Below are 23,959 nucleotides of genomic sequence, written 5' to 3'. Positions count from 1 at the left end.
AATCTCCATCACTAGAAGGTATAACACCCATAATTTTAATCAATAATGATATGAGTCTATTTCCTGACAAATAATGTAATTAATAAGGCATATGTTCTCCTAACAAAGAACATGTCCTTGCATCTACCTCTCATGCAAAAAACCCTCTGTGAGCCCTGAACATCATTTATATAAGAAAATGGGTCCTCTTTCTGACTGGTCTAACAGTCCTTTGTACCTTCCCTGGTAGTCTCCATTTGTGAATATTTGAAAGAGGAGATGAACTTAGAGATCTCAACTCTGCTTTCATTATTTGATCATAAGGGAGGTACACCTTTGCCCAAATAAGGGAAATTCCAAGGAACCCTACCTTCATATGTCTTAGAGTGTGTGTTTTCATGCAAAAGTAAGGGCTTCCAACAAAAGACAAAAGGAGTTAGATACCTTGAGACCTGGGAATAGATTAGAAAGCAGCCTATTTCAGTCTGAATTTAGAAAGGTAAAGGAGTTTGTGGAAAATGAAATTATTTCCTATAGAAAAAATAATACAATTCAACATTAATTTTCCTCAAGGGCATATTCACATTGATGAGGTCACAGATCCACTTGAATGTGAGTTTATAAGTAAACTGAAGATGTATTTTAATTCTTTATTGCCACGTGGAGGTGCCTGTATTATTGAGACTATGCCAAAAGAGCACAACTTTAAAGCAAAAGGTCCTACAGAACAGGAAAGTCATTATGCCTGTCATCCAAGGATCAAACTAATTGAAGTCTGAGAGATTTGATGACAGAATGGTTGTCATTGAATTACATTTTTAGTAATTATACTTCTGAAAGGTCATCTATGTGTTCTTAAAGGGATTGTGATCTATATCAATTGACTCTTCAAGGAAGTCACAAGTCAATTTGTTCTGAAGATATTTACTTATAAACATGCATATGCCCATGTATTCATCATATACTCATTTACAGGCATTTCTATTCACAGGATAAGTAGTATTTTACTTCCATCCTGGACCTTCATGGCATGATTTCTTTTCCAATAAGAGATACAGCCAAAGTAGTACTCAGGGTAATTTATATTCCCGAGTGCCTATATATCAACAAAATAGAGAAAAGGACATCACTGAATTGGGCAGGTAACTAAAAAAAAAAACTAGAAAAAGAACAAATTAAAAATCCCCAGATAAAGACTAGATTAGGAATTCTAAAAATCAAAAGAAAAATTGATAAAAATTGAAAGTAAATGAACTATTGAAGTAATAAATAAGACTAGGAATTGGTTCTTTGAATAAACAAATAAATTTAAGTATTGGTTAATCTAATTTAGAAAAAGAAAGAAGAGAATCAAATGATCAGTATCCAAAATGAAAAGGGGGATCTCAGAAATTAAGGCTATTATTAGGAACTATTTTGCCTAATTATATGACCAAATAGCCCATAAGAGCCCTTTAAGAAATCCATGCCACACTGAAGAGTGTTGTTCCAAGGTTCCTAACTCTATCCCTAACTGTTTCTGAATATCTATTTCTAGGTCTATGTTTATATATCTACCACAGACTTTTAGAAATTCATGAAATTATTCTAGAAATATCTGAAGTATCTCTTCCTTTCTAAAAGCTGTCATTAGATTTTTAGTAAACTGGAAAAAATAGCTGATGATTTTAAATCTGGCCACAAGTAACCAATATATTAGAGTAAGAACTTAGAATGTAGAAAGTGAAAAAGACACCTAATTCATCAGATCTCAAAGCAAAGTTTTTCTCATACCAGATGTGGCTTAACTTTTTACTGAAACTTTCCATTTATTCATGGATATGTGCAAATACAGTCAATTCAATTAGACTTTTTTTCCCCTTTCAAGAGGTCCAGTTCTGAGATTCCTCTTTGCCTTTTTCATTCATATTTTAATTTCTCAGTCCCTTATGTTTTCACCAACAATGTACAGTTGAACCTAAAAAGAAAAACCTACTTATAAAAAAGAAAGCAACAATACCATTGCATTTGTTGGCAAAGAGTATTACTTTTTTGAGGACAGCCACCTGGAAAAGTAACATAGCATTTATGCTTGGAAGGATGGTTTATAATTTTCCTTTTTCCCTGAAAAACTGGTTTCAAAACTTATTGTATAAAGATTAACTAATCAATGTGTACATTGTATGCCTGTGTGAAAGAAACATAACTCATACTCAATACCTAGATAATTTCTGACTGTCCCAGGAGCAATTCCATGTATAGCCTCAAATGATGGGGGGGAAATATTACAATTTGAAATGATTCGTGATTATGGTGATTCACAATCTCTTCTCTACCTGACCTTGCAAATTAAATCATGCAAACACTAAGAATCTACTGCTCTGGTTTGTCACAGAGTAGTAATGACCCTGGATTTTCTATGAGAATCCAATGCAAATTGTCCTAGGACTTACTAAGATGGGAAGTCTTCAACTCTAGATGTAAGTGACAGACTCAGTGAATGGAATCTGTTTACTGGCCTAGTTCGGTTTTGAGAAACTGATCTATAGTGGATCATATGCTAATGACTTTTTCAGGCACAATAAGTCAAAGAAGTATGTGATTTACATTGGTAGAGGGAGATCCCACACCAATAAATTAAAGAAGTCTTCAAGTAGTGACATAAATCTCAAATCATTTGTTATTTCCCTTTTTTTTCTCCCTGAGTAAGTACACTTTCCATTAACTTCAGAGTATCTTTCAAGCTAATGTCTAATTCTGACTTTTGTCTATGGACACATACATAAATCACCTTGACAAACCATTTTAATAGAAATATTTCAATTATGAGCTAAATATAAATTGTGATGCATCAATAGTGAAGATATTTCTTATCATACTTACATATCAATAATAATTATAATGGTGATGATGACCATTTCTATTGTGGGCACTAAATTCATAGGCTCATATATTGAGAACTGGTAGAGATTTTTAGAGGTCATCAAATCTAATCTCCTTATTTTGTACATAAGGAAATAAAACTAGACTAGTTAAGTGACTTGCTCAGGACCACAAAGCTTGGTAGCATTTGAACTTGTAATAAGTTGCATTTTGATTTGAAGTCATCATATACTTTTTTTAGCTGAACATCAAATTAAACTCTCTTAATGAACACATTAGACTCTAGATGAAAAAGTATCTAACAATACTAAGCACTTAATAAGATCTTTAGCAACCTCTTACCTACTCTTCATGGCTAGTTTCATGCTAAATTATAGGAATCTTTATCTATGAAACTTAAGATATCAACAAAACAGTGTATATTAGAGAGATAACATAAATTAACTAATTAACTGGATTATTTATAGTTAAGTGATGAAAGTAATAGTAATGTGACATAGATTTTCATAGTACTTTACAGTTTAAAAAATGCTATTTTGATTAAAGTACCATTATTATCATCCACATTTTTAGATGAAAATGAAGATTAAAGAGATTAAGTGACCTGCCCTTGTTTACTAAAATCCTAAGGGTGAAAAGCATAATTTGAACTGAGACCTTCCTGATTTAAGCCTAACAGGCTAGCAATGATGAAACATCAAGGGAGGATCCAGGATTCAGGAAGACTGTCCATTACTGTCAAAGGTTAAAATGTCATCCAGGAAGATAAGGTTAGAAAAAGTAATATTTCTGCTCTTTTTTTTGTATCCCCAGATTTTAGCACCATGTATAACACTTAAAAGTGCCTTGGCTTGAGATAAATGATATTTCCATCAAGGAACTTGAGAAGTTAGGGAAGGAAGGAATTAAAGGAACATGTAGGAAGAAGGGACAAGGAGAACAAATAACTAACTCTTCATCCATAAACATTTTCATCCCCTACCCCATGCATAGTAGAAAGTTTTTGAATCCAGACATAAAGGATGCTTGTTTTCCAACATGAATATGAGTATGAAGGACGCTAATGTATACTTTCTAAGCTACTCCCAGTATACCTTAATGTTCTCAACTATCTTGATTTCTTCATCCAACATTTTTTATTTAATGCTAAGAAAGGGAATAATGGTATAGAATAGTTTCCACAGATTAAAAAGCCTGTCTAATTGTTAAGCTTTCTACTTTATTTAAATCTTTTCCCTACATGTTTGATTCAGGAACTGAAAATGAAAGTTTTGAACTCTGCGTGTGTGTGTGTACATAGTAGATAAGTAATCCTGTGTGTATGTGTGAAAACTATAAATATAGCATTAGGCAAGTTTTACAAAAAGTATTACCTTACTAATAAAAATAAGAACATATTAGTAAAGGGTAAAACCCAACTAGATACAGGGGTGGAAAAAAAAAACATAAAAAACCTATTTAGTGCTAAACCTAAGTAGAGGTCACTAATTAAAAAATCACTTTTCACCCAATCTTAATGCTCAAACTAAGACTACCTTTTAAAAAGTCTCATGAGCACAATGAGTTTAATTAAGACTATGCCATCATTTTGTATATTTTTATAAATTAAATATTTAAACAATTATTTTATATCTAGGAAAACAATGCTCAGGGCATGAACAAGATCATGAGAAAATTATAATTTATCTATAGTTTCTAAATTAGAAATTTCCAATTGGCAGATTCTAGATATCTCATTACCATGTACTCTATACTCTCACAAAATAGTGAGTTAAACTGATAGACAGACAGACAGGCAAGCAGACAAGAGAGAGAGAGAGAAAGGAAGACAGACAGACAGATAGATAGATAGATAGATAGATAGATAGATAGATAGATAGATAGATAGATAGATAGATAGATGGATGGATAGAAAAAAGGCTCTAAATATTCTTTTAAATTAATTGTCTTTTGAGAACATCACTAAGATAACTGAGCTAGCATAAAACCTGGTCTGGACATCATTGCACAAACCTTAAAATGGAATGGGAACAACCAGCAGGCCTTAAAGGTCCCAGCTAGAAATGCTCTATTTAAATAGAAATGAAGAGCATGAGAATGACAATGGAGTACTGAAGACTGGGAAAGCTCACCACAGTTGGCCCTCCCCCAGAATTAAAGGCAAAGATTTGGCAATCTGCTGTAATTAATACAAGTAAGGTGCCACCCTCAGGCTTAGGGGAAATTTAAAACTACAGTGAAACACAGAGATAAGCAGACGTTTTGATGTTCCAAGCACAGCGTGTTTTTGTTCAACATTGGTCTAAAAAAAAAAGTTAATCTATTAAATTAGATAAATGGGGCACAGCCCTTCTTCATCTTTGTACCTATATTGTTATATGAGATTTTCTTTGTCTAGTCTTTGAGACTTATATTTTCACACCAGGTGAAGTAGACTTATTTTCTTTCCTTTGGTTCTTCTTCCCTTTTAGGGTATCACTTTTATACTTTTTTTTTTGTAAATCCATCCAACAACTGTTCTTTGATAATACAAAAGGATCAATTAGGGATCCAAGTTTCATAAAGCTGACAGGACGAGAGTACCTTGGAAAAACACCCAATTTAGCCTTACTCTAGGTAGGAATACAATATGCCACAGAATAGCTTTATCCGCCCAGAGGAAGGCACTTCATAAAAGTACAATGCCACACTGTACACCTACATTATGGAATACTTACCTTTGAAAAGTATTCCTGCTTGCAGGCCAAGCCTAGTAGGGGTTGTGCAATGATTCGGCAATCAGAAGAATGCCTGTGCCCATTTGGAAAGACAAACGGCAGCAACATGTTCTTGAGCTGGTTGTTTCATATTTGGAATCAAAGATGGAAAATGTGATAGTACAGCCCATAATAAGGGAGCTGATCTAACGAACCATTGCAGAGTGTGGCAATATATTTAGTCATGACAAATATATTGTGAAAGAAAACTAAATCCCCATAAAATGCCCCAAATCAGTCAGGATATGAAATACTCTGACACATATTATCTATGTCACCTTAAGCAAGTAACTCACCCTTTCATATGTCCCAAGTAAACTCCTTAATATTTTCTAAGACAGAATTCCCAGAGAAACAAATTAGCTGTCCATCTATACTGCTGAAGGAGATCCCACAAATGGGAATTCCCCAGTGAATATAGCCATGGGTCTGGGTCCTTTCTACCTTCCTCTGCTTTCCAAGAACCCCACAATGAAAGAGATGAAAAAATCAAACTCAGACATGGCCTTACTCTGTTATAGGCATCTGTGAGGGAAAGAAGACAGAAATATATACCACCATTTATTCCATACTCCCTCCTTTCTGATTCTTGACATTTCTTATTATCACTGCAGGACAAATGCTATCCCTTCCTCTCCAACATACCTGTAGTGTCGGAAAATCTCTTCTTCCACCTGGGTAATAAAGTCACATTTGGTACATGAGTGTTCTTTGTTTTCTTTGACAGTCAGATGCCCATCTGTCCCTGGCAGGTGATTTGTTTCTTGTTTGACATCAGACGCCTGGGATTCATGCACATTCTCATAATGAAACAGGAGAACATCAACATCGGGCGTAGAGAATGAGCATTGATGGCACTGATGCTTAACTCTGGAGCTTCCTGTAGCCCCAGGAGACAGGTGCAAGAGTAAGAGCGCACAGTGGGAACAATTACTCTTTCTACAAGCAAATGGATAAGTAATTTCTCCAAGGTGCTTTTCAGGGCTGCAAAGGCCTCTGGGGCAGAATGGACAGTGCTTAATGGTACATTTGTGAATATTGTGTAGTTGTTGATAATGACGAAGGAGTGGCCCCACCACAATTACATCAGGGCCATGGCTCTTAGAGTACCTGAAGTCACAAAACTGACAATTGTAGCTTGTCACTACATTATCCTCGGCTCCTTTGCTCGAGAAGTCTTTCTTTTTAGCTGCACTGGATCCCTTTTCTGCCTTAGCTACTGGCTCACCCTCTGTATTTTTGGCTAGATCATTCTGATTAATGACGGTGCCCCTGGAAAGCTTATCATTCAAGTCTGGATTAAGGCCTCCTGACTGCCCTCCCCCATGCTGTTTACTATAATGTTCCAACAGTTTGAGGGAGCTGGATGATTCGCAGCTGAAACTACAAAATTTACACCAGTAGTAGCTGGTGGCATCTGTACCATTTTGTCTAGAGGAATCAATGGGTTTGATGGGTACCGAGTAACCCACAGGAGTATCATCTCCTGCTTTCACGGTAATTTTGTCTTGCCATTTTCCCAAGTCTCCAGAATCACAAGATCGAAGAGTAGGGCTGGACTTATTAGAATTTTTCTCTGAAGATTTCCCAGACTCAGAGGAGGAGAGAGAAGCTTTTATTTTATTTGGGTGAGTCTGCAGAAAGTGTTGCTCTAGTTCAGTTGATGAGTTGCCCATGTATGTGAAGTTGCAGAATTTACAGCGGAAGTACTTGGTGTTTCCTTGGCAATCAGGAGTTTTGCGTCCAATGCCAATGAAAGTTCCACCTGAAGTGACCTGCCAGAGAAGAGAGTAATGTTATTTCAAATGTTGCACTAATTAAATAGAAGCCTTGATGGAGAGGAGAGGAGAGGAAGGAGAATCATTCCACATCTTTAAAAAAAAGAACTGTAATAGTATATCTACTAATAAATCAAATTGTCTTCATTTTTTTCTAGCCATCTATTTGAGAAAAAAATTATGCTGAGAATATTAAGACTCAAGAAAATATGAAATGGGTAAAAAGCAAAATGCTGAGAACTTATTTTGAGAATTTAAGCATGTGTAGTTTAAAAATCTAAAAAGATTTTCAACTTACTATGTCTAATCCAAATTGCATTCTTAAAGGAATATCTAGTATCTTTAGAGAATTTCTCTTTTTCCCCAAACATTACATGTTGCTTTCAAAAACCATTTTGAAACAATTTCTCAAAAATTACTTAATGTAGACATTCTCAAAGGAAATTCTCTGTTAATTTCCTACAGCAATGAGGCTCCAGAATGAAAGGAATTATATTGTATTAAAATTACGGAGGAACAATGATCATACATTTGAACTCCAAAACATGACAATTTAAAAGAGGAATAAAAGGGTAAAAAATAGACAGGAAAGAATGGTCAAAGAGGACAACTCAGTCCAACATAGATTATAAGAAGGAAGCAAGACTTTCAAGACACATATCTTAAAAATCTCTATTGTCATGGCCAACACCCCAGCCCTTTTCCTGAGTGTACCAAATCTGCCTTGTGATGCCAGGGGTCATTTGGCCATGATTCAAAAGTACTTCCTATGTCAAAATAAAATGTGTTTCAAGTCTATGCAACAAATGTCACCATTGATTTGTTTCTTTTCCCTAACCAAAAAGTTACATAGTATCTAGGCATATTCTACATAACACCAGTAGTGCTCTACATGTACCAACATCATACAGTGGGCAGTCAGCATCACTACTTGAAGTTGGATTCAGTTTCCCTCCCTCCACTCTCTGCTTAGTGTCAAGATATTATTTTTTTAAATCCTAAGTTTCTGACTGAAATAATCCACAGAGTGACAGATTTAATCTTCCAACTGTCAGAGAATTTCTGAATGTCTGCAGGATCCCGTTGTCATATATTAGTCAAATGGCATAATTATTTTCTCCCTTCTTCAACAGCTGTGCCACAAAAAAAAGCATGTGATCACTGCTCATATGAGAATCCTGCCATAAGGAAAGTCTCAGGCATTTAAAAATCATTAAAAGCAAACATTTAAAAATGCAAATAATATGCCTTTTAGCCATCTAGCATACTAAAATAAAGATGGCTCTATATTAGATGTGCTGTAAGCCCACATATATTGAACAAGTTGCCATATCATACCCACCCTTTTGTTTAAAGGAATATTTTTATATTTTATGAGAATGGTATACTTAGAACATTTCTTTTGAACCACCTTAAACATATTTTCTACGTTCTTTTTAGTTTTCCATTTGGTAAATGTTTACCAGGTTTTAAAAAATCTAACTATGAAAACAATGTGGTACTGTCTAAAGGAAAGAAGGAAGGATCAGTGGAATAGACTTGGGGTAAGTGACCTCAGCAAGACAGTCTACGATAAACCCAAAGATCCCAGTTTTGGGGACAAAAATGCACTATTTGAAAAAAACTGCTGGGAAAATTGGAAGACAGTATGGGAGAGATTAGGTTTAGATCAACATATCACACCCCACATCAACATAAACACAGAATGGGTGAATGACTTGAATATAAAGAAGGAAACTATAAGTAAATTAGATGAACACAGAATAGTCTATTTGTCAGATCTCTGGGAAAGGAAAGATTTTAAGACCAAGCAAGAGTTAGAAAAAATTACAAAATGTAAAATAAATAATTTTGATTATAGTAAATTAAAAAAGGTTTTCTATAAACAAAACCAATGCAATCAAAATTAGAAGGGAAGCAACAAATTGAAAAAAAAAAGTCCTTATAACAAAAACCTCTGACAAAGGTCTAATTACTCAAATTTATAAGGAGCTAAATCAATTGTATAAAAAATCAAGTCATTCCCTAATTGATAAATGAGCAAATGACATGATTAGGCAAGTTTCAGATAAAGAAAAAAAAAACTATTAACACATGAAAAAGTGTTTTAAATCTCTTGTAATCAGAGAAATGCAAATCAAAACAACTCTGAGGTATCACCTCACACCTAGCAGATTGGCTAACATGATAGCATAGAAAAGTAATAAATGTTGGAGGGGATGTGGTAAAATTGGGACATTAATGCATTGCTGGTGGAGTTGTGAACTGATCCAAACATTCTGGAAGGCAATTTGGAACTATGCCCAAAGGACGCCAAAAGACTGCCTGCCCTTTGATCCAGCCGTAGCACTGATGGGTTTATACCCCCCCAATGAGATAATAAGGAAAAAGAACTGTACAAGAATATTCATAGCTGCACTCTTTGTGGTAGCAAAAAATTGGAAAATGAGGGAATGCCCTCCGATTGGGGAATGGCTGAATAAATTGTGGTATCTGTTGGTAATGGAATACTATTGTGCTCAAAGAAATAATTAACTGAAAGAATTTCATGTGAACTGAAACAACCTCCAGGAATTGATGCAGAGTGAGAGGAGCAAAACCAGAAGAACATTGTACACAGACACTGATACACTGTGGCACAATCGAATGTAAAGAACTTCTCTACTAGTAGCAATGCAATGATCCAGGACAATTCTGAGGGACTTATGAGAAAGAATGTTTTCCACATTCAGAGAAAGAACTGTGGGAGTAGAAACACAGAAGAAAAAAAAACTGCTTGATCACATGGTTCAATGGGGATATGATTGGAGATATATACTCTAAGTGATCACCTTACTTCAAATATCAATACAATGGAAATAGTTCTTGATCAATGACACATTTAAAACTCAGTGGAATCGCACATCAGCTATGGGAGGGGATTTGTGGGAGAGAAGGGAAAGAACATGAATCTTGTAACCATGGAAAAATATTCTAAATTAACTAATTAAATAAAATTTTTGTTAAAAAGTCTAACTATGGAAGGAAGTATATGGATGCTCACTTTAAACCACCTTAAACCCGCACCACCCTAAGAATAACAGAATTAACAGATGATAAAATCTTATGACCCTAAAATACAAGTTGCTAGTCTATTGGCCTGCTCATTAAATGATTAAATGAACTGAAACTTGCAAAAAGGCACAATACTGTAACTATAACATTCCATGATTTCTACAAATCTCTCATCATTCTTGGTAGATGAGGCCATGACCTGACTTAAATAAAATTAGTTTCAGACTGACATGAGTTACCATAGGTTTGAACAAAATGCCTTTTTGAATTATAGAAACTCTTCTAGAATGTGTGAATAAAATGAGATTCTAGGAAGCATTGGATGTCTCCCATTCAGCATTCAAGAAAAAGATGCTAATAATGAAAGAAAAGTAGAATAGAAGTCATGAAAAACGTAGATCCAATTCTAGCTCCACCACTTTGTAATGGTTATATATGCAAGACATAACCTCTTTAAGCCTCAGTTTAGTCACCTTTAAAAACAGGATAATAATCACACCTATCTTATAGGGTAATGTTGAGGATCACATTATAATATATGCAAAGCAGTACATGTCAGCCATTATTGCATTAAACTAGTCAAAATAAGCTGATACAGACCTAGAAATAAGGTTTTAAAAACCATTTTTATCATTTCAGAATTGTAAGTCTTTTAAGTGTACAGAATCTCTTTTCATAAGTCAACTGGGCCTTTCCTGTCTTGAAAGTCTTTTTGCATATTACTTCCCTCCAAGCACTCTCCTCTCCTATCCAGCCATTCTGGCATCATAACTATTTCTGACACTCTTGCATCTCTGATGAACTAACCTGGAATGGTCTCTCTCCTCACTCAACTGGTGGAGAAATTAAGGCTTCCTCCACAGCATGAATAAAACATCCAAGTAAAACTATAAGAGTATAACAATTATGATCTATAACATTTCATAAATTTACCTAAAACACACTGTCAAATTGCAATATTAGTGTTCTATCCAAATACCTCATTTTATCTTCAGAGTACAAGAAAACTTTTTAGCCAATCTTATCTACTTTCTACCTGTGAGAGGCATAAAATATAATAGTACATTAATGTGCTGAGCACTCTAAAATAATGTGTAGTTTTTGATTTATTAGTAGAATATGATGCCTGAGAATACTAACTATATTTCCTTACTTCATATCATGGCCAGTTTTTCAGATCTCAAAACTTGATTTAAAACCTTTCTAAAGTACCTAAGAAAGCAAACCAAAGTATTTATGGAAAGTAATAAATGCTTATATTATTTCTTTAAAATGTTAAAGAATCATCTCAAATCTGAAAGCACTGTCTGGAAGGTGTTTTCATTCATCAGATATTTCTCTGACCAAGTTATTGAACTGACCAAGTTATCCCACTTCTATCCCCTATCTCTAATTCCAGACATTTCACCCAAATATAGACTATCCTCACAACTAGCCTATACTCCTAAATAGCATCCAAATAGTTCTTGTAGCTCCATTTTGTGTCCCTCTAATCCAGTCCCAAAATAATCTTTCGTATTCACAGTTGTGTACATGTAACTCAGTTCAAACATCATCCCTGGATCCCTAACAGATTAAATTGGAAAAGTTCAAAATGTTTTGCCTAAAATTCTAAGCTATTTGTAATATGGAACCCCATGTCTTTCCATTTGCCTCCTCAGACTATTTTCCAACCCAAGTGAACAATTCCTAGTCATCTGAACAGCCATAAAATTTCTCAAAACTGTTCCTCTTCTTATACCATTCTCTATCTCTGTCTCTTCATCTCTGTCTCTCTATATGATGCTCTCTTTCTCTCTTCCCCACTTAATTCTTACTTATTATTTAAATGCAGATTTAAATGCTCTCATTTCAAGGAAGAATTTTTAATTATCCACATTTCTAACACAGTACTTTGCTTTAATGAACTTATCCTATTCTTGGATTTAAGTTCAATTAAGAAAGGAGTGATCATGTCATCTCCCCCAGCATCTAGCACAGTGCTCCATACAGTGTAAGTTACTTAGTAAATGTTTATTTGGAAAATTTTGATCAAAAAACACTATTTAATAAACAAAATAAAATTTTGACAGAATGTTTTAACTGTAGATTTTAATAGGGAATGGGGTGGATGCAAGAATGAATGATAAAAAAAAGAGCCATGTTATCACTACAAATATCTGGAAGAACTCATATCTCATATAGTGTGGCTGTCATTAAAAGTTTGGAGACAATTTTTCATTTCTTGAGAGCTACTCATATGTGTGTGTGTGTGTGCACGTGCACTTGAGAAAGGAGGGGTCATAGGTAGTTTATGTTTATATATATATATATATATATATATATATATATATATATATATATTCTATAAACCATGTCAGAATTTTAGACATGAAAGAGTGCTAAGATAGCATAGAGTTCAATGCTTTTGTCTTACAGATGAAGAAATTGAATCCTGAAGAAGGGGAATAACCTAAGTACCTCATTCCTAGACTGATATTTCTTCCACCATACTCTTTTCTGATGAGGTACATCCTGTAAACTTTTTGCAGCTCCATATTCTGAGCCTTAAATTAGCATGAGAAGTGTTCCTCCTATTTTAGCTCATAAAGATACTTCTGAAGATTGATTGCCAATTTCAGAAAAGTACATAGAGCTCCTTAAAATAATGCTATAAGGAAGAAAGCATACTATGTGTCAGTCACTGCTTCTGTACTTTCTAAACCTTATCTCTTTTGATCCTCACAGGAACACTGAGATATAGGTGTTGTGATCTCCATTTTAGAGTTGAGAAATTGAAGTAGAAAAAGGTTAAGTGACTTTCCCAGTCACAAAACTAGCAGTTATCTGAGGCCAGTCTATGAAGTTGTATCTTTCTGACTGTTCTATCCTCTGCACCACTTTGCTTTCTACATTATATATGTATGTATACATATATAATTACATCTATCTATATACATACTTACTAGTCCTAAAACTATGATATCAAAGAACATATGCCTTCAAGGATAACACAGGCTATGCTGATATTCAAACATTAATTTAGTATCTAGTCAAGACCCCATGAATTGGGAGTATAAAAAGGATAGAGAACAATGAATAGAAGAAAAGAGCACACAGAGAGATTTTCAAGTTTTCTCTACTGATTTCTTCTCTTCATCAATGAAAATCAGGAATTCTTAAAAGTGCGGTCCCTAATATAATACATAAAGAAATAATGACTCTAAAAAAACAAAGAAAGGGCAGCTGAATATTAGGACAACTAGACACTGAATAGGTCTGTATTGGGGACAATACGACTGTGAAAGTTATGAGACTAGTTTTCCAGGTATATGAAAGAAGAGATGATACCAAAAGCATGAGGGAAAAAATCTCAGAAATGATTACCCACGTATGTCTTATCCCATATCTACAAAATGCTTGGAAGAATGATCAGCCCACACAGAGAGGACATGTTTGAAAGTATGTGAAAAGAACAGACTGTCTTCTTACAAATGACAATACAGCTTTGTAGTCTTACTGATGAAATCTTTATAGTCACACAATTGACTAATATATGTAGTAAATACAAAACCCATTGTGCTTTCTATATATTAACTATAAAGAAGTGTCTGATTTGGTAGATAAAACATTATCATCAAGATTCTACTCTGTTTCCCAAGCACACATAAAAATCATATAAGTTTTCTTGAAAGATGCAACAACAGAGATAACTTTGTCCATGATGCTTGGGTTATTAATAAGTAGGAAATAAAATATCAAAGATGGTAAAGACATTTATCATTAGCATAGAGCATGTCCAAGGGGAAATCCAAATAGTAATTATTTAAAGGTGGTGAAGATTTCAGTTACTATTTTTGCTGAAAACATTTATATTGATTGCACTAAGCCTCAGAACTATGTAGATCCTCCATATATGTGATATATAATTACTCAGATTAGTTTGGCCTAATTATATAGTTAGGAAAAACCAAATGGATGAAGTATGCCATTTGTCTCAACTCTGATAAACAGTTAGATGCAAAATCCTTAGAGTTTCTTCATCAACATATAAATCTTGGACTGAATTTGAAGATGGATGATGAGCTAGGTCTAGAAATAAAGAGAAGGAAAATAAGACTGATTCCTTTTACTGACACCAAGTTTGTCCTTGAGAAAAAAAGGCCCATCTTTATAATGACGAGGGATTTAGAATGTATATATACATATATACATATATTTATATGGTTATTTTATTTTTATTTATTTCATATGTATAAAATAAATTTATAATTTGAAAATATATAATAATAATAAATGACCAGGATATCATACTCCAGGGATACAATATGTTGAGGATTGACTAAATAGTATAATATCTAAAGAATTAAAAATCTATTGTCACCCAAAGAGCAATGTAGAGTTGTGTGTTGGATAAGAGTGGGAAGCTATACATGATCAGTGAAGAACTGTATGAAAGAAACAGAATAATTTGTGTCACCACAAATTGATAACCAAGGGATAGTCAATGAATATCAAAAAATCCAGTGGAAAATTCATGGTTTACTAAATGTATCTCTTATGGAAGATGTGTAAAGGCATAGAAAAAAAAGTTACACAGGATGAAAAGAGATGGATGAGTTGTGATCTGCTGTAGGGAAGAGTATATTCTTATCAATAAGATCATAAACCCAACAAAATATTAAGTTGCATACCTATTAAGAGATGAAAAGAGCCACCACAGACATCAAATTGCTATTACGCTGAATGTTTTCACTTACTGAGGACTACAATAGTGGAGAATTGTTTTTAAACAAAGATCAGAATTCCATACACTATTTTTATCCTGGTTTAAGAAGCTTTTCATTTTATGTACCATGTTTATGACCTTTGTTTAAAGAAGTATTTATATGCATCTCTTTTGCTGTATATCTCATTAAAGGGGGCTCAAAATATGGGAATTTTTTTGTTCTTTTTAAATGTCTTTAGCCTTTTTATTCTTATTACTTTTTTCTCTTAATCAACACAGTTGGCATTAATGTGAAACAGTAATCTGTATTATAAGACTAATACATAAAACACTTCAAAGGGAAAAGATTAAAAAAAAAACTCAGACCACTGAAAATGACACTGTAACACACAGTACTTATTCCCAACCATAACGAAAGAAGTTGTTTGAACTGAAAACACTGATTTACAATCTTTTCCTTAGATGTGGTGTGTCCTCAAGAACTATGACTGATTGCAGTGGAGAAGATTATAAGGGACCAATTTAAGATGACTCTTAGTCAATGGATGGAAATTTTGGCATTTGAACATTGATTTAAAAATCCACCCATCTTTTAAGGGTTTTCTGTCTTCAAAAATATATCTTGGAAAAATTGACAGAGCCTACTCAATTTATAGTATTTTGTAAAAAGTTGCAGTAATCTCTTACTGATACAAAAGTCCTACAGCAATTACTAGTAACCTTCTTAACAAGGAAATTAGTCTGACATAGAAAATCACTTCAAATAATAATCTAGAATGTAGAAAATATATCCATTAGTCTGTGTTTTTAAGACATACACTAAATGCCTTAAAAGGATAATAAACCATCTTTGTTGTTAACAAATTGATCAGCAACTGATCATTAGATTCATAATGAAGCCTATAGATTTTGAAACAAAATGTTTGAAAGAGAAAAGGGAAACCATCAATTCTAGAAGAAAAAAAAAATCTCAGCTAACGCAAGTAAATATATGTGGACAAACCTCTCCTTAGATTATCTATTTTAATTTTTCAATTCCAAACCAGTCTTGACCCTCAGCATGGTCCTCATTCACTTTCTACAGTGGTGAGTTGATGTATGTGCTTAGGGAATCTCATGACAAGTCTATGCAAATCACAATTGTAAAGGTAAAAATACTGTGGGAAAAATTACATACTGCCTCTCAAAGCAAAATCAAAATTATTTTTGGATTATTCATGGCATTCTTTAATATTAGGGAAAATAAGAATTGATTGTATGTTCTAGAAAGAACTAGGAGAGAAAATATATAATATCTAATCACTGAGCATTACTGACTTATTGGGCAATATTAAACAGAACAAAAAAAAACTTTTGTTTCCCAAATGCACTTTCCCACATAAGGCTGGTAAAGAGGAATGTATTTTTTATAAAGTGCTGGATATCTGAATTTAATATAAATACTATATTTGGACTATATTTTAAAATGTATATCTTACTAAGCAAACAGGCTATTGCAGAGATTCTAAATATCCTCACTATGCCTCAGAGTTTCATCACTATTAGAGGCTGATAAACCAGGACAGGTCTAAATTTTGGTTCAGGGTCTGTAGAACACTTGAAATAAAAAAAATTCTAAAGACTTTTTGTTTCTGTTTTCCCTATTACTAAACCATTCTCACTTGTTAATAGGCAGAAGATAAAACTCTAATCACAAAGGTATAAAAATTCAAATAAGGAAAAGATACATTGCCTCATCCTTTAATCTCCAGAGTTAAACCAACATAATGCAAGTCATGATATGACTGGTACCTAAATGAATAGGAAAAATATTGGGTAATTTATTAAATCACAAATCCTTGGAAACTTGTTCTCAATTAGTGGGATATGAATTAAATCTGAGGCATAGACAAACTGTTCATCAATTTTAATAATACCCCTAGCTTACTGAATCTGAATGTGAATGTAAATCCCCACTTCCTGGTGAACAAAGGGAGAAAGAAAACAAACTCATTCCTGAGGGCAGCAAAATTAGTAGTAAAAATAAATCCCAGTAATGGGAGAACAAAATTACAATCAGCAAAATTCCATATGTCTTTCAAAGAGTTTGCTTAACATAATAGTTCATCTACAAAGGCATCCTTACATGATTTCAAATATGATGACAGCAAAATAAGAAATCACTAGAATTGTGAAAATTAAATTTGGCCCAATAATTAAAATAATTGCTATTTATACAGTTTTTTAAAAAAAATCAGAAACACACTTTACACACATTATCTCATTTGAATCTTAAAGCAATCCTGTTAGATATTATTACTGTAGGTATCTCATTATCCCCATTTTATAGATGAGTAAACCAAAACTTAGAGAAATGAAGTGACTTGCCTATGGTCTCATATTTAATATTATTGTCTAAGGGAATCATGAGCTCATGCTTTCTGACTCCGAGTCCAGTACCCCATGTACTATGCCACTCTTCTTTGATCTCTAGAACTAGTAGGAACTTGGTAAATGTCCACTGAAATAAATTAAAAGTATGCACCAAATTTTGGCATAGTTTCTCAATGCCATCCTCTCCATCTGTTAGATTATTATATGTCTTTTTCTGATTCCTGAATATCAATAAATACATGATCATGAAAATATCAGTATGGACTAAAATTATTGAGTCTTCTTCCTCCTTAAGCTAAGGTTTAAATGGGCATTGTGCCACAAGAAGTTGGAGAACAAAGGACAAAAAATGGAAAGGGAAGAAAGAGGAGGAGGGGGTGAGGAGAAAGTCAGAAAAAGAGATGGATAGAGGAGAAAAAAAGGAGAAGGAGAAAGAGGAGAACAAGAAGAAAGATCAGCTTGATTATTTGTAATATACAAAGGTGAGGAGATAGAGAAAAGGCAACTGTGGAATATATATACAAAGTGAAACTAGAAGTAACTAGAAAACTAGAAGAAACTAAAAGTATCTGTAATCCTATAACAATGAAAAAAATTCATCTTGCAATGCTGTATATATGGTGTAAATAGCTATATAAATAGAAGCATCTACGTTTCTCAGTCTTTACTAAATTTAAGCCAAAATTATGAAAAAAATATAAATACATTATATTTTATAATAAAGAATTGTTGTTCAGTTAATTTTCATCATTGTGTTCATCTCTTTGTGACTCCATTTGGGATTTTCTTGATAAAGATATTGGGGAGATTCACAATTTTCTTCTCTAGCTTGTTTATGGATGGAAAAACTAAAGCTAACATGATTAAGTGACTTGCCCAAGGTCACATGGCTAATGTTTAGGCCAGACTAGAACTCAGGAAGATTAGCTTTCTTGACTTCAGGCCTGACACTCTATCCACTGAGCCTCCTAGCTGCCAAAAATAAAGATGCATATATATATATGTGTGCGGGAATGTGTACTATCTCAAGAGAAGTGGGATATTCTCACTTCTCTATCCTTACCTCTACAAATACTTCTCTTCAACCTACTTTGGTATAGGAATTTATCTAACAGAATGGTCCTCATTCAGAAATTTCCTGGAGGATGCTAATTGTTTTATGCTTATATTCTAATTCATTGTAACTATCACAGATTTATAAAATCATAGAATCTCAGAACTTGAAGGACACAAGAGGTCAATTCATGTCAAACTTGCCTGAAAAGGAATTTCTTTTATCATATTACTAACAAGGGATCATCAAGCTTCACTTGAAAACCTTTAGTGAAGGCAGACTATTCCATTTTTGTAAATCTTGGAGTAATTTTCCCTTATTTTCAATCTAAACATAACTTCCATTCATTGCTCCTTGTCCTGCCCTCTGAAACCAAACAGAATAGTCAAATCCCTCTTCTACCTAAGAGAAAACTGTCAAGTCTAAACCCAAGTCTTCCCTTCTCCAGGCTAAATATTCTTCAGTCCTTCAAGGAGTCCTCATGACAACTGTTCTCCAGTTCTCTCACAGATCTGTTCATCTTCTTTTGAACAAATTCCAAATGATCAAAATCATTTCTAAAATGACAGACTCAGAATCGAAAATAGTGTTCTGGATGTCTTTTGACAAATGCAGGGTACAATTGTTCTACTAAGCCCTCTGTCCTAGAGTTTCTATCTTATTTTAGTCCACTATCTCATTATAACACTGTGGTATAGTTAGTCAACAAGTAGGATTTAATATGTATCAAGCATTGTGCTAAGGGCTGGAAATATGAAAAATGACCAAAGAAAGTTCCTTGCTCTCAAAGAGTTGGTGTGAGGTGGAGTTTAAGTTGGCATAGAGATGAGATCTGGGGAAACAGAGCCAGAGGTGAGAAGGGAGAGCATTTATAGGCATGGGATACTACCACTTCAAAGGCAGTATTAGAGATGAAGGAATGTGAATGAGACATCTCAAGTGGGTCACTGGAGCTTGACTGTATAGTTTGGGGGTTGAGAGAAAAATTAAAGTTTAAGAAGACTGGAAAGACATGAAAGAGCCAAGTTGTCAAGGGCTTTCAATGCCACACAGGAAATCTTATATTTGATTCTGAAGGTAATAGGGAGCCATCAGAATTTGTTGAGTTGTACAATGGCATGGCCAAGTCTGCAATGAAGGAAAATCTCTTTGACAGTTGGGTTTAGGATAAATTGTAGGGTATGATTTGAGGTAGGGAGACAGTTAGAGTAGTGGAAAGAGCACTAATCTTGGGGCTATATGCAAGTTGGATTAAAATCCCACTTTTGATATTAATTAACTTTGTATGAACATGAGCAAGTTACTCAAATCTAAGCCTTAGTTTCCTCTTTTGTGATGATGATAATGATAACCTAGTTGTAGTACTTAATTAGGGGTTATAAAGATAAAAAAAGAAAGAAAATAAAGTTTAAAATGCTGTGGAGATAGCAGGTACTTATGGTGGTATTTCATTCTGCCCATCTTTCTCAATGTAGTTCTGATAGAAATGGTTCTGGGACAAGTCACTCTGCTGCTATTATCATTCTTTTATATTTGCCTTTCTTTCTTAACATTGCAATAGCCTACTGGTTGCACTCCCTGCTTCAAGTCTCTTCCTCTCCCCAAAGCTATCATGTATTCAGTTATCAAAGTTATGTTCTTTAAGTCCAAATTGGACCAAGTCATTTCCCTACTCAGTAAAAATGCTAATGGTTCCCTATTATCTCCAAGATCAAATATAAAATCCTGTTTGACATTCAAAGCTCTTAATAATCTGCACCACCATCCTTATTGTTGTTGTTGTGTCACATTATTGACTCATGTTGAGATTGCAGTCCACTAATAATGCAGATTCTTTTCAGACAATCTCTTGTCTAGCCATTCCTCTTTGACCCTATACTTATGTAATTGTTTTTTGGAACCCAAGTATAAGAGCTTTTTACTCATGCCTATTAAATTTAATCATATTAGATTTAGTCTATCATTCAAATATATGAAAAATCTTTTTGTATGTTAATTATGACAACTAATGTGCTAGTTATCCCTCCTCTGTTCTTGTCACCTGCAAAGTCAAAAGAGTATACCTGATGTGGTCAAGCAAGCAAGAGAATAATCAATTATGGAGGTATTATCAAAATTTAAAAATAGCATTTGCTACAAGTTGGTTGAATGAGAAATTTATAATCACACTCATGTGTTTCCAATAACTTCTTTTAAGCCCTAAGCATTTGCGTCAATATTTGTTTTCAAGTTGGTGTTCATGTTCACTTGTTATGTGTTTTTCATTAATTTAATATAGTAAAGCACATGAATCTAAATATGGTCTTTCTAAGACTACAAAGCATAGTACAAAACATAAGTGGACCATTTAGTTTCCATTTAATTTGACCAGTGATGATGCCCAAGTTAGATAACGGGCAAAAGTTGAACTCAATTAGCCATCTTCATAAATCAAACCAACTTGACAAGTAGCATACCTTCACTTTAGTTTGCATTCTTGTTTTAATTTGTATATTAAATCATGTTTTCATTTGAATATTTTATTATTGGTTCTCCTACATTATAAGCCTTGTAGAGTAATGGATTGTATTTTCTTTAAACTTTTATATCACATTGCTGTCCCCTCTCCCCCAAGTACACAGCTCTGCAGAGTAATTGCTTGTGACTGGTGGTGGTGGTAATGGAGAAAATAAATATCATAGCCTTTAAGATAAGTACTGATCCATGTGCTAATGCTAAATATGTTGCACTGTATAGATTGTTAAAACTTATTTGAATCCAGTTAATTCATTTCCCTAAAAAGTAATGTTGCTCAATAGGGTAGATGATAAGGAATTATTAATGTATAATATGTCTAATTCTATGTTAAAGGAATATTCAATCTTAAAAATAACTTTTTTGAAAAATAAAATAAAATTTAAATATAATTAATGAACCTACACTAAAAGATAAGATTTTACTGTTCAAATTTTATTTCTCTATATAAATGTGCCAAACCTATAGGAAATTTGTCCCCACCTTCTTTTGAATTCAAATGCAAAATTTCTTCTTACTAAAAGCTTTTCCTCCTACCTAGAAAATAGTAGCTCCACCAAATGAAAGCAGAACTTAGTGTGCAGGGTCATAGAAAGGTCTGCTACTGATAAGCAAATTGAAAGACTATTCTCCTGGCATGAGCATTTCATTACAGGTAAAAATGGATTTAATAGATTGGGTTGAGAGCCTACTTCCTTCAGAATCCTGAAAGTTTCAGGATTCAGAAAGTTTTCTAATATGAAAAGGCAACATATACATCATAGAAACGCATCAGGATTTATAAACACTCAAAGGTTTAAACTACTTTCCCGTGGGAAGAAGAACTTGACAGTGTTCCTTGTTTTATAACCTGATCCTAAGGCCAAGAGTTCCCCCATAAAGATGATGCAAACAATCCCAACACACAGCACATAAAGTCCTAATGAGAAAGTAAAGTCATCATTTAGTAATAGGTGATTTCATTTAGCTTTGTGTTTAAATATATGCCCAATAAAACAGCCTCAAAAAGGAAGAGGTAGTAATAACTTTAAAAAAAATCAATCTCTTGCTATTATTCCTAGATAATACAGCAGCCTCAAATACCAAATGGAACTTAGTTTAGATTATTATATAAAGGGCTAATTATTGTCAAATAGTATTACTTACTTAGTATGGAACCTAGGCTCTGATAGGTGAATTTTTGCCTTATCTTTCTTGCCTGGGATCCTTTAAGAATACTATTCCTTTTTCCATCTCCCATAAATGTGTCTTCCTTAAGAGCCTATGAGTTTCTTGAGAGTAGGGACTGCCATGTTTGCTCTTATTCATACGCCCAGCCAGGTGTCTGGCACAAAGCAAATGTCTAATAAATACTTGCGCTATCTATATTGTTGAAGTTCACAATTTGGGTGAATATTCCTAGTGAGTGGATGTCAAGGTAATTCTAAATATTAGGATACCGAGGTACCAGTAAAGCTATTAAATTACAAGAAGACCATAATCTCTCTCTTCAATTCTTAATAAAGAAAGGGCAAAAATTCTCAGGCGAGTCTTCTGATTAATACCTCTGATTTGTTATGTCTAGGTGTATAGGTGTCTCATGAATTTGCCAAAAGAAGCAAAGGGGATATTAAGGTTTTATATGTGCCTTAAGGGTGGCAGCCTCCATCCTACCAATCCCCTATATTCCATGTAGTACAAAACAGATTTATTATTCAGATATATGTGTGCATCTCTAGAGATATACACATAAACATTTATGTGATATTTATGTGTTCATGTGTGTATATATGTATACACACACATATATATAAATATAAATGAACTCATTTAAAATATAATTCATATAAAAGTTACAGATCCTAGTCAGGTGTGTCAAGATTTGCACTATTCTTTCACAGCAAATATTCATATGGGCATTTTAAGTTTGAGAAATGCTTTACATATATTACTTCTTTTGATGCTCACAATAACATTGAGGTATGGGTGCTATTATCATTGCTGTTTTAAGATGAGTAAACTGAAGCTGATCAAGGTTAAATGACTTGCCCAGAGTGGCACAGCTAAAAAGTATCTGAAGAAAAATTGGAACTTGGGTCTTCTTGACTCAAAATCCAATCTTCTAACCACTATAATATCCAGCTGCCAAATACATTTCAGAAACTAGAATTTTGATAGTTTTATTCTTAGACACCAAACCAGTTCCAAAAATTTCTTTATTTCAATTATACTTCCTCATTTTGCATAAACAAAGTGTAAGAATGAATATTCTTTAACAGCCAGTGCAAATTTCCTTAAACTGTCCTTGTCTAAACATAATAGGGGTCAAAACCACAGAGTAGTTTAAATCACCTCCCTCTGGCTGCTGTTCCTTTTCCCCCTGCTTAAATTATCATAAATCTGTCATAAACCACCAATAGTCCTGCTATCTTAAACAAACAAACAAACAAATAATGGCAGCTTAAGTGCAATAGGATTAACAAATTCCCCATTTTATTAGTCTATTATTTTAATTCATTTTGATCTAAAAAGTAAGTGATTGTATGAATTACTGTAATTCATGAACTTCTGCTATGTGTATGCACATAAATGATTCAGACATCATGGATTTCTGGCTAAGCTACACTGGAAGTATTTCATTTTAACTTTGTAGTCAATCTTCCAGGAGTTTAAGTGCAGGAGGGAGGGGAGACACCCTTTTAAAGGTATTTTAGCAATATATCAATATGGGGGTATCAACGAGTATTGAGGGTTTTCTTATATCATATTTAGGACTATAGGAAAACTGATTGGTATTTATTAGGAAGCATAAAAATATTAATCAGTAGCTTGTCTTCTAAAGGGTTTTGCAGCAACATCTGGAAGAAATGCAAAGGGGTTTAAAGCATAGTATTCAGCACAA

General features: G+C 33.7%; 1 protein-coding gene across 4 annotated transcripts in view; it reads right to left on the bottom strand.

Moving 5' to 3' along the window:
* The window catches only part of TRPS1 (transcriptional repressor GATA binding 1), a 299,611-nt gene that overhangs the window by 218,351 nt on the left and 57,301 nt on the right, over positions 1-23,959 (bottom strand). For all 4 annotated transcript variants that reach the window (XM_007488237.3, XM_007488240.3, XM_007488241.3 and 1 more), the window contains one exon: positions 6,243-7,372. In XM_007488237.3, the coding sequence (XP_007488299.1) occupies positions 6,243-7,372 (1,130 nt within the window). The remainder of the gene's footprint in view (positions 1-6,242; positions 7,373-23,959) is intronic.

This window comes from Monodelphis domestica, chromosome 3, assembly GCF_027887165.1.
Source record: "Monodelphis domestica isolate mMonDom1 chromosome 3, mMonDom1.pri, whole genome shotgun sequence".
NCBI classification, from domain to species: Eukaryota; Metazoa; Chordata; class Mammalia; order Didelphimorphia; family Didelphidae; genus Monodelphis; species Monodelphis domestica.
This window is presented reverse-complemented; position numbering and strand designations above follow the sequence as displayed.